The 12528-nt window shown below is 36.8% G+C and overlaps 1 protein-coding gene across 1 annotated transcript in view; it reads right to left on the bottom strand.

Annotated features, from left to right (window-relative positions):
• The window catches only part of LOC126100147 (LIM domain kinase 1), a 158207-nt gene that overhangs the window by 93456 nt on the left and 52223 nt on the right, over positions 1-12528 (bottom strand). The window contains exons 4-6 of the mRNA XM_049910689.1: positions 11368-11498; positions 10527-10733; positions 4237-4329 (exon numbers count right to left, since the gene is read on the bottom strand). Coding sequence (XP_049766646.1) covers positions 4237-4329; positions 10527-10733; positions 11368-11498 — 431 coding nt within the window. The remainder of the gene's footprint in view (positions 1-4236; positions 4330-10526; positions 10734-11367; positions 11499-12528) is intronic.

Below are 12528 nucleotides of genomic sequence, written 5' to 3' on the forward strand. Positions count from 1 at the left end.
CCACTCCTCAGTCCTTGAAGCTAATTTAGAAGACTATTTCCCACATCACTGAATGCAGAAATATGAATGTTCTTCCTTTTTGGATCCACATGCACCATTATATACCCTGAGCATTTAAGAACATTTCCTAATTTTGTGACAGGTGGCACTAAACCATATTTCTTCGCCATGTCAGAGGGATTTTTGTTAAGATTGTCATCGACATTGCAGATGAACAGCAAGCTTTCTTTAGTTTTAGGCCATTACTCTACACAAGTAAAATTCACAATTTCGACACTTCGTTAACCAAACAACTACATATTTTACACTTTGGAGTCTCAGTGACGGTGACATCAGATCACATGACCTAAGTCAATGGAAATATATTTCAGATTCTTTCAACGCGTCTGCCCGTATTGTTACAAGGAATGCAGAGTTATTGAATACAGTTAAAAGTCGATTAGTTAATAACTAAATAACTTACAGAGTGTGTTGCATTTCATAGAAGAGATATGACCTACTGATAACAGGAGAATCCTTCGTTTATATCCAAACTGTGAACAGGTCTTATGGATGAAACTTCCTGGCAGATTAAAACTGTGTGCCAGACCGAGACTCGAACTTGGGACCTTTGCCTTTCGCGGGCAAGTGCTCTACCAACTGAACTACCCAAGCACGACTCACAGCCCGTCCTCACAGCTTTACTTCTGCCAGTACCTCGTCTCCTACCTTCCAATCTTTACAGAAGCTCTCCTGCAAACCTTATGGATCTTAGAGTTCATGTATTTTGAAGCAGTCGGAGATGAGGTGGTGAGATGTGAACATGAGGGAGCTATAAACACATATGGCTATACATGTTGATAGATGGATGCTGTCTCTTGTTGAGATGATTTATCTGTGGCTGTACTGGACATCCATCATTTATGCCGTAAGATGAAGCCTTGTGACTTTGAAATTGATTGGAATTGAAGTGAATAGGAAAAAATGCAGCTATTGAACACAAAAATATGAAAGTAATAACATATACTTATTTACCACTGAGGAGAGTTTGTAAGTCGGACAACTGACTTTAGCAAAACTACTCCCTGCAACAATGGGAAATTTTTTCCTTTATCATGAGGCTCATGAATGAGTATATATAACCCATTTTTTCCTACAGCACATTAAATTTGTGGTTGAGATCTGTTTTGTTCTCCTCAAATGAACTAGTGTAATAAAGAACGATTGAAGTCGCTGGAGTACGTGCGAGAGTAGGACTGAAAATGCACTGTAGCAACACAATAACGGTACACAGTAAGTGTACAAGGAAGACCATAATGAGTAGTAATGAGAATTGCTGAATGAGCCGACAGTAATACAGAACTAAAATTTTTGTCGAGTTCATTTAGGGAAATTCAGTGTCATATTTAAAAATAAATTTCCAACGTATCTTTATTGGATGGTTTATGACTAGAGTTTATTAGCAGTTTGAGACATATGGCACTTTGAAGAGGTCTTTATCCAACAGTGAATCAGAAACACCCGATATACACCCTTCCTTTGTAAAACCTACAGAAGGAAGGAAGATTAGAATTTATACACTTTTGACAGTGAGGTCACAAGGAGCAGAAAAATTTGCTCAGTTGGATAGTTCAGGGGGAGAAAAACATTACTTTTACTGGACGAACCTTTGCAGTATTGAATGTGCAGTTAAGTTACACAAAATATGAAGTACTTTTTCCAATTCGAGCATAACTGTCCTAATTTCTGAATTGTTTTGATTATGTTTGGTTTTGAAGTGTTAAATTTTGTATCTACTTCATCTAACTACTGCATCCACTGATTTTAGCTACACTAATTACCTACCTCTAACTTACAACAGCAAATTCCACCTATGTTGTGCAGTTTCATTTAATTGATATTAATAGTGGATGCACAAAAGGAACATTTTATTTTGAAAACTGTATATGTAAAGAGTCAAAACAAAACTCAAGAAAATAAGAACAGTAATACTAAACATTCACAGAGCACTACAGACAATGGGCATGTAATGCTTATCAGTCTCAAACAGTAAGAGAAAGATTCACACGTTAGACTGCACTTAACCCTATTCTTTATGGGACCCTTGAGGTGTAAAGAAGTTCCTGTATATGCAAGCTAAAGTAAAAGGAAAGAAGTAGGGTTTTCTAATAATGAAAGACAAATTTAAAACAAATGTGATGTTTAACTAATCCTGTTTTTCAATGCAAATTATCATTTTACTGATTTTTATCTAACTTTGAAGCTCATACATTATCTGTGGTAAATCTGAGTTGAATTCAAATAGGAAACAGTTTTTAACCATTAGAACAGTCCTACTTTACAAACTGCATTTTGTGCATCAGACATTCACATGTTTGCAAGTCTGGCTTATAACATGGAACTTTAAAGACATAAAAATGAAGTTACATAATAAAATTATTTAACTGGTTGGATAAAAAAATCTACTAACCAAGCGGCGGCAAACACACACAAGACACTATTGTGATTGGCAAACTTTCGGAGCTCCAATAGCTTGCTAATCACAACAGTCTTTTATATGTGTGTTCTGCCACTGCTTCGTGAGTAGATTTTTTTTATCTACCCTATTGAGTACTATTATCAATAACTGATTGTTGCCATTGTGAATTTACATAACAAGGAACACAAATCAGCACCTACAGTTTCTCCACTGACTTATCTGCAGTATGCATACAGTGTTATTCTGGAAACTTAACACCTTGACAACATAACTGTGTCTACTACCTCGTAAAATCTGATTACAAGAAATTGATCAAACTTAGAGAAAAGATGTTTGACACTAACTTCACTCAAACTTCTGAACACAAATTACCGATTATAATTATTGTCACAAGAATTATTTAGTTCAATTTCTATTTCCTTCAACAACTTTAACACAGAGACATGGGCATCAATGGGCTTCTACCTTGCTATTTTATTGATAATTTCTTCACTAGTGAAAAGAAGACCTGGATTTTTCAGTTAACATGTGGAACCCATTAGTTTTTTAATCTCATTACTAACAAATTTCAACAAAATAACAAACTCATCTTATGTTCTTGCTGACAACATGGAAAGTTACAATGAAATTTTAAAAAAAGAGAAATTTCTTTTAAATACTGTTAAAACAATTTTTGTCTTTTGCAGTTTTCATCTTATAAAAATCACAGAAATATCCTGTTCTGTTCTTGCTATCAATCTGAACTACACAACTTCAACGGTTATTGTCATTCCCCAGGGGTCATTCACAAATCAGTTTTACAAATACTGTGCATAAGACAAGAAAGGAAACTCTTAAGTATATACCTTTCATAACATGCAGTCTGTAGTTTACAAATTTCATTAAATGTACATCATAAGGTGTCATTAGAAGCAGGACACATTACTTTACAACATGTGTTTGGTTTTCCCAGCAATATATGTGCTTATGGATAATATCAACAATTTAAAAAATTAAATAAGATAAACATCTTAGTAAAGGACAAATCATCAGACCCCCAAACACATGCAAAGGCATGCACAAAAGGGTAAAATACATTATTGTGCAAACACTAAGAAGTAAATACTTGCTCAATATGCCACCGAAGTGCAACAATATCAGAATAATGAACATGCAAATTTTCTGGTGCAATGAACAATTGAACTCTTGTGCAGCCATTTGTTCTCTGAGAGAAGGATATGAGAAAAACTGTTCACAATAAACAATATTCTTTGAAGTCAGAATATTTGTATCATCATTTGCTTAGCAAGACCCTCCAAAGCAGACAAAGGACCTGTTCTAAAATGGCAGCCTATCTAATCTTTAAAAATTATCATTAAATCGCTTAAAAATTTTCTTTATTATTAAACATGCAATATGTCCAATCCATTTAGTCATTTGTTCATAATCCTTTTCATGCTGTTACTGATTCAGCATTTTATTTCATTTTTTAACAAAATCTTTAAAGTCTATTATTGCTGTTGGTAATTTGTCTATTTTTGAGGTTTTTCCTGTGATAAAGCTGCTGCTATATGACACACATACCACAAGCAATGGCTTAAAGATATTATGCTCCCAATTATTCCTTGTATCCTGAGATACTTAACTTCAATATAGAATTAACTAACTGTAGCTTCAAGAGCAGTATTACTATGCAATTTGTGACAACTAAATTCCCAATGCAAAGACATAACACTATTGGCATTCAACTAGATCAAAGCAGGAACATGCATCACACATTTGTATATGAACAACAGTACCTATAACGTGATAGATGGCAGCATAATCTAAAGGCTGCCTCAAGAAGTGATACAGCCAACTTGCCAACTTTGCCATGAACTATACTCAGTATCCTGCAAAACACAAGTTCACACTGCTGTACACTGTCTGAATGACCACAAGATAGTCCTTATCTGAGAACATGAGTCATACTGTTCTGACCTCTGGTCATCACCTTTCACTCATACCTTCAAAAAACAAACAAATCCTTATCTCAGACAACACCTTTATCAAAGCAGGCGCTACTGTTATTGCTGTCAGTCTTCAACAGCAGACCTTGAGAATGCCTTCTTCCATTTGTAGACACATAGTTACTACGATAAATATTAATGTAAGAGAAGCCATAGTAAGGTAATGTTCTAAGAGTGACTCAGTTCTATATTTACTACCTTATATTTTGAAACATATTTAAACTAATATAAAGGGGATATTTATGAAACTGAACACTAAAACATGGGTAAATTCTTACCATAGTATTTACACTAATAATACAAATATTATACATCTGATCTCAATAGCACAAAAAGCTATTTCAACATACTTTTAATACGAACAGTAGACAGCAAGCAATATTGTAAAATTCACTAAAATAATAATAATAAGAAGAATAAGAATAAGAATAATAATAATAACAACAACAATAATAAAATAATACAGACTCATATTCATATAATGTTGCAGCATTTCTGATTTTTTACTGAAAAATTTTGCTATAAAATCATTATTGCTAAAGTTATTCCTGTGTTCAAAAAAAAAAAAAAGGGGGGGGGGGGCAAAATATTTTAACAATTATGAACCCATCTCCGTTCTGTCTGTCATATCGAAGATTCTAGAAAAAGTAACATATTGTTTTGTAATTTCATTCCTTGATAAGTACTGCCTGCTCACAAATATCTGTTTAGTTTTTGCAAAAAGAGGTTTCTTAAATAAAGCTTTATTTTCTTTTACTGAAAAAGTTCTGCATGCTTTTAATGATAAATATTGTGTCTGATCTTTTCGTAAAACTGACTTTAAGCATTTGACTTCATCACTCTTGGCTGCTTGAAAAACTGGAGCACTTGCAATATGTGGGTTCAGTCATACCTCACTAATAGCAGGCGGGTGGTTGAATTCTCCAACAAACAATGTAGGAGGGACGGGTGCGCGCGCGCGCGCGCACACACACACACACACACACACACACACACACACACACACACACACACACACACGTGTCCGTCCGCACGTATGCAGGCACGGGCGGACATTTGTAAAGGCAAACTCTTCGCCTTTACAAATGTCTGCTTGTGCCTGTGTATGTGTGGATGGATATGTGTGTGTGTGTGTGCGCGCGCGAGTGTATACCTGTCCTTTTCCCCCCTAAGGTAAGTCTTTCCGCTCCCGGGATTGGAATGACTCCTTACCCTCTCCCTTAAAACCCAAATCCTTTCATCTTTCCCACTCCTTCCCTCTTTCCTGACGAGGCAACCGTTGGTTGCGAAAGCTAGAATTTTGAGTGTATGTTTGTGTTTGTGTGTCTATCGACCTGCCAGCACTTTTGTTTGGTAAGTCTCATCATCTTTCTTTTTAGAAACAATGTACAAAGTTATATACAACGAAATTATCATCAGTTTTGGTGCCCCTCAACAGTTCTTGGGCCCTTACTTTTCCTCTTATTTATCAATGACCTGTCTTACCTGTATTGTTTGCAGATGACCCAAATCTCCTCCAAAATCCATCTCTTCAGACCGTAAAGGAAGTAATATCAGGATCTATCAACAGGCTAATTTTCTGGATGCATAAACCAAAATAATATTTTAAAAAAGCAAAACTGCTCATATGCTTTTCAGTGCCTCCAAAAATCATCCTACCTACGTGAAGCCCATACTAATTGATGATGAAACAATAGAGCAAGTTAAGGAGATCAAATGTCTTCAGTCTATGATACACAATAACCTACAAAGCAATATTCACAGAGAAATGCTAGTAAAGAAATAGTGCTCACTCAATCCTAAAAACAGTTTATTTTGCTTTATTCACTCAGGGTTTTCTCCATACGGGATCCTATTTTGAGAGCTGGTTGGTAAAATTTTTGTGATAGAAAGAAAGCTCTCAAGGATGAAGCATATGTCTCCATGTACCTCCACTAACCCAACTTTCTGGGAACTGAAAATACTGCCTGTTCCCTGCATTTACGTCTTAGAAACTGTGATTTTTGTTAATATGAATTTGCATTTGTTTGAAATCAATAAGTCTATTCTAATCATAATACTCATTCTAGTTTAGACATTCACCTGAATAGTAAAAGATCCACCAAAAGTTTACTCAATGCAAGAAATAAAGGAAGTGTACTTTTACAATTAATTACCCCTAACAGTTTTGGAAAGTAGAAATGCATTTAGGAATAAAGAAAAAAATGTCATTCTTGCACACACTTTTCTGTTGTTGACTGCTTAGAACCCAATTTTTTTGAACATTTCTTGTACTTTTAATTTTCAGTGTGACTGTACTACAGTATGTCTGAATGTAAGTATAATGGAACAGTACATAACTGGTCAGAGTTGTGCTATTATGATTGTGTGTTTAATTTTTAATTTCTAGTGTTACTAACTTGAAGTTAATTAAATTTTTAGCTGCAAATCTCGTCTTATGCACAGTGCAGTGTTCAGTTATTAGTGTGTTATCAAATAAGCCAAGAAATTTAGCAATACTGTACAACTCACAGTTTAAAATTTGTATCTCACATTGTTGTACAGGGTCTGTCCCAAAAGTTCATGGTCAGATTTTTGATAGGTGACAACACTGCGTGGCTGGGTAGAGCTTCTGGGAGGGGGGGGAGGGGGGGGGGGGGGATCGAAGCTTCGAAACGAGAGAAGTGTCAGTCACCTGTGGGCAGTTGTTGAGGTCAGGTCATGCTACACTCATAAGTATCTACTGCACTCTTGTCGAGCAAAAAATGGACCAGATTTTGGAGCACCTTCATGCAATCAAGTCCTGTGTGAAACTGGGGAAAAAATGGGGCAAAGATGCTTTAAATGCTTCGGAAAGCCTACAGTGATGAGGCACTGAAATAAAGCCAAACTTTCATGTGGCACAAAAGGTTCCAGGAAGGTTGGGTGTCCATAAACAACAATGACCACTCAGGATGCCAGGCAACATCACCAAAAGGGTGACCCTGTCCAAAACTTGCAAGTTGTGGACAAGGACCAACTATTAATGGTTCAGATGATTGCAGAGGAGTGTGGAATACCCAAATCAATCTTTCACCACATCTTAACTAGGATCTTCTAACAAGGAAACTCTGCATGGAAACAAACAAAATCCTTTATTGAAGTGCCAGGAATTGCTCAAGTCCTATGAAACAGACTCCTAATATTTGGACAGAGTAACCACAGGGGATGAGATGTGGATTTTTCAGTACAATCCCGAAACAAAGCACCATAGTACCAAGTGGCACACCAAGCAGTCTCCTTGCCTGAGAAATACAAGGATGAGCAAATCACAAAACAAGGCAATGCTCACTGCGTTTTTTGACAGAAAATGTTTGATCCACTGTGAAATCATGTCGCAAGGACAAACAGTCAACAAGGAGTTTTACTGTGAATCGCTCTAACTATTGCACAACAAGGATCGAAGTGGCTGAAAAGAAATTCTTGACAACTGGATCTACACCATGACAACACATCCAGCCACAGCATGCTCATTGCCTCCGAGCTACTGGCCAAAATGTGTGTGGCAGCACTGCTCCAGTCTCCGTAAAGCCCCGATCTGGCACCAGCAGACTTCTTTTTATTCCCAAAGGTCAAAAGAATCCTGGAGATTGTAAAAGCAGCTTCAACAATTGCACTGAAGGAGGTTCTCATTGACAACTTTCAGGACAACTTCAAAGAATGGGTGAAGCACTGGCAACAGTGCATCACAGTACGGGGAGAATACTTAGGAAACTTCTGGAAAGACTGAACCGATACTGAATAAATGATTTTTAAAAATTCATTCCAGGAACTTTTGGGACAGACTCTGTATATCTCGGACATGTAGGATAAATAAATAAATAAATAATAATAATTTGTTGTAAAACTTCTGCCAGAGCTGGATAAACAAGATGAACTATTTACATTTATTCAAAAGAAAAATACACAAGCCACAATATACCTTCTCCTGGTGGTAGAACCCCAGTCTGAATCCCCATCTCTCTTGCAAGCAACACTGCAACCAAATCCCATATTGACACTAGAACTTTAATCAACATCCCAAGAAAAGCAAAGCTTTAATACATTTCAGCTATAGTTCAGACACAATACTTAAGATCTCCCTCAATCTTTACATCCTTTTTTGTGATTTTTTTTAAAACTAATGTTCCACAGGTTCTCACACAAAGAAAAACCAAGCTAATCAATGTATTTATACATAGTAGTAATGCAAGTTTCACATCAATGTCAACAGTGTAATGGTTTTGTTTACAGTTTCCTCTGCTTTGAAAATGGCAGACCCATTGAGAACACAGTGTTGTCTGCAGTATTCCTCCAATTGCACCATTTATTTATAACTGAAGATCTTTACAGCAATGTCATATCAGTACTGTTTAACTTTGCTACCTGTGTTCCAGCACAACAAATCTTTCAAGGTGGCACAGTTTTCTCACGGATAATGGTAGACACTTGTATTTGAAAGAAACATTAAGTAGTACTGAGGCCTCAAATGGCAATAAACTTCCCATTTTCAACAAAAATAATTAATACTTTTTAAAAAAATCTGCTTTATTGATATTTACAGCAAATCATTTTGTCATAAGCATGCAATTAACATTATTTCATCTAATATTTCACAAAAAGAAATTAATTCAATGCCAATATTCTACTTTCAAACTAGGAGACAGTAGCACCATGGTAAAGTTCAACTAATCGAAGTGCTAAAAATGATTTCATTAAGAGCTGCAAGTTTCATCTCTGTTTAATCAGTACAGATATGTAACACCACAGCTCATTACAGTGTAGGTAAGATATAACAACAAAGGAGTTGTACATTGTGAGTGCTGTACACGGTATGGCAGTTTGCAGAGTGCCGATGCGGATGAAGATGCTGTACATAAATTACCGTAACAAAGAGAGATAATGCAAATAAAAGGTGCATGGCCAACATTAGGAATCTGAGTCTCATGTAGATGGCAGCATGTTGTGAACAATACTCCACAGCTTCACAGGAAAACGTACTACTGATGACTAGGTCAACAGCAATGGGGCACACACTATGAATGGCTAAGGAAAGTTTGCTGTCATTTTTCAAAGAAACCATCTCAGTATTTGCCATACATTATTTAAGAAAACCATCAAAAATTTAAGTCTGCGTTGGCAGACAGGATTTTAACCTGCCATCCTCCAAATGATGTTTCTACCACCTTAACTACTATCCCGCATCAATTTGTCTACTTGGTTGGAGTCTGAATGTTACACACATCAGACACCGACAGCAACAGCTGATTACCAAACCAGTTACCTAAATATTATGCCGACAAATTGCATTAATAATTTGACTGAAATCACGACTATCTTCTATCAACAGCACCATAAAATGTCAGTGAACTTAGTTTTGAATTCAGACATCTGACAAAATATAAATGTAAAAATGTACAAAATCAAATTAAAGTGTTCAAAACCAACTAAGAATTACATTACATTCTGGTAAAGAAACTGTTTCGAAAATCGTTCTAAAAAATTTGATCACATTAAAGGACCTTTCAACATTTAACAGCAACAGCTTTTTGTCCCTTATTACTGTATTTGATCCTTACTGCATAGCTTCAATAAAAATAAACAGTTAGCCACAGTTTCCCTGCAAAGCTATGACTCGATCGCAAATCAAAGTGTCACATGTCACCACATATTGCAACTGTATAATTTCCCATGGGAAACATGGTCGCAACAGCAAGTAATAGCCACTATACACACAACCTACAGGAATGCAGCCAGGTGCAAACCCACTGATTTTCTCACAAGTTGTTTTAACATTTTATACACTGAAAGAAACTCAATTTTCACAACCTCTAAACATATTTACAACATTGAATTCTGCTCCAAATATAAATGGCATCAAAGCACTTCATGAAACAGCATATTAAGAAACAATGATTACCACGAATCTTAGCATGCACAAGCTGGACTAAACTTTTAATGTTAGCTTATAATTCATTCATTTTTTATTCGCAATCACCAAAGAGATGGAAATATTGAAATGTGTGGTACATATTTACATACATGAACACTACTAAACAAAGACAAAGTTAAAAGATTCTTACTCTGAGATCCGTAATCCACGGCATCCATATGGTTCAGAATGAACAACTGGAATACCACGACCTCCTTCTGCACTAAGTTTAATACTTCGCTGTCCATCATTCAAAGGTGGTATCTCTACCAGGCGTATCGAATGCGGTTTTCGTGCATTTGACATACCACCAACAGTCTTTGTAAGAGGTTGCATCTGGCGTTTGTAGCACTGACCACTGAAAATAGAAATATAAACATGGAAACCACTATTTAAGCAAAAACGAAAAGTTAATTATGTGTCCTAACAAATTTATACTATACACAACAGGCTCTCACCCCATAATTAGCTTAATTTGTTTTTGCAGAGGCAAACAGAACATCCTATATGGTTTGAAAAAACCGTCGTAAATCAAAATGGCTTGTTTACAAATAGAGAACATATATTTAACAAGCTTTAAGAAAATCTATAAACAAAACCAAAACAACAATGAATTTAAAATAAAGTTCTGCTACTCTTCTGGTGGCACATCTGAGGAAAACAGGTACCTAGGTTTTAGTGGGAACGTTAGCCCAAGAGCAAACTGACTACCAAAAAGAGCTTTCATGACGACACTAATTAATCCATAAATAGTAGACTTTTGTCAAGCTGATACTTGTGTGTGTGTGTGTGTGTGTGTGTGTGTGTGTGTGTGTGTGTGTGTGAGAGAGAGAGAGAGAGAGAGAGAGAGAGAGAGAGAGAGAGAGAGAGAAGGGGGAGGGGACGTTGCAAGTGCAGGAAGAGTGAAGGGGGGTGGGTGAGAGGAGATTTCCTCAAATTTTAAAATTCCATTGTATTAGCAATAATAAAGTCTAGCTCACAGAACGACTCACCAATAGAGCTTGGAGCGCTCCACAAGTGCATATGACTCTCCATCGCCAATGAAACTTCCACATGATGTACAGCAAAAGCATTCTGGGTGAAATTTGTGATCACCAGCAACCATTACAGGTCCAGTAATCACCTACAACATACAATAAAATAGAAAACACAATTATTGCCACAAATATAACTAGGCCTAAATCTGAGTGGCAGCATATTCTTATTAGATACAGGGATGATCAGCAAGAAAAACAATTAACTTTTTCTCCAATGGCTTTTTGGCAACTGAAGTCAATAAGTTGCATACAATGAAGACAAAAGAGACTTTACAAATGCGAAAGAAGAAATGAAAGACAGAAGGATGCAGCAATATAGAATGAAAAAGGGACAACAAACTTACAAAGGGATGACAGGGAAGTAGATGTTAACAAAAAAATTCAGTCACCGCAATTAGTTGTCTTGAATTACACCAAGTTTAATAATACCTGTTCAACATGAATATCTTTCTAGTATTACCATTTATCACTCCAGTTTTAACATAGCCCTGAGGGACTATAGGCAGTGTTATTGTTTTGTATGGTGATTATCTGCGAAAACTTGGAATATACAGTCACTCCACAAGAAAGATATACACTCCTGGAAATTGAAATAAGAACACCATGAATTCATTGTCCCAGGAAGGGGAAACTTTATTGACACATTCCTGGGGTCAGATACATCACATGATCACACTGACAGAACCACAGGCACATAGACACAGGCAACAGAGCATGCACAATGTCGGCACTAGTACAGTGTATATCCACCTTTCGCAGCAATGCAGGCTGCTATTCTCCCATGGAGACGATCGTAGAGATGCTGGATGTAGTCCTGTGGAACGGCTTGCCATGCCATTTCCACCTGGCGCCTCAGTTGGACCAGCTTTCGTGCTGGACGTGCAGACCGCGTGAGACGACGCTTCATCCAGTCCCAAACATGCTCAATGGGGGACAGATCCGAAGATCTTGCTGGCCAGGGTAGTTGACTTACACCTTCTAGAGCACGTTGGGTGGCACGGGATACATGCGGACGTGCATTGTCCTGTTGGAACAGCAAGTTCCCTTGCCGGTCTAGGAATGGTAGAACGATGGGTTCGATGACTGTTTGGATGTACCGTGCACTATTCAGTGTCC

This window comes from Schistocerca cancellata, chromosome 9, assembly GCF_023864275.1.
Source record: "Schistocerca cancellata isolate TAMUIC-IGC-003103 chromosome 9, iqSchCanc2.1, whole genome shotgun sequence".
Classification (NCBI taxonomy): Eukaryota; Metazoa; Arthropoda; class Insecta; order Orthoptera; family Acrididae; genus Schistocerca; species Schistocerca cancellata.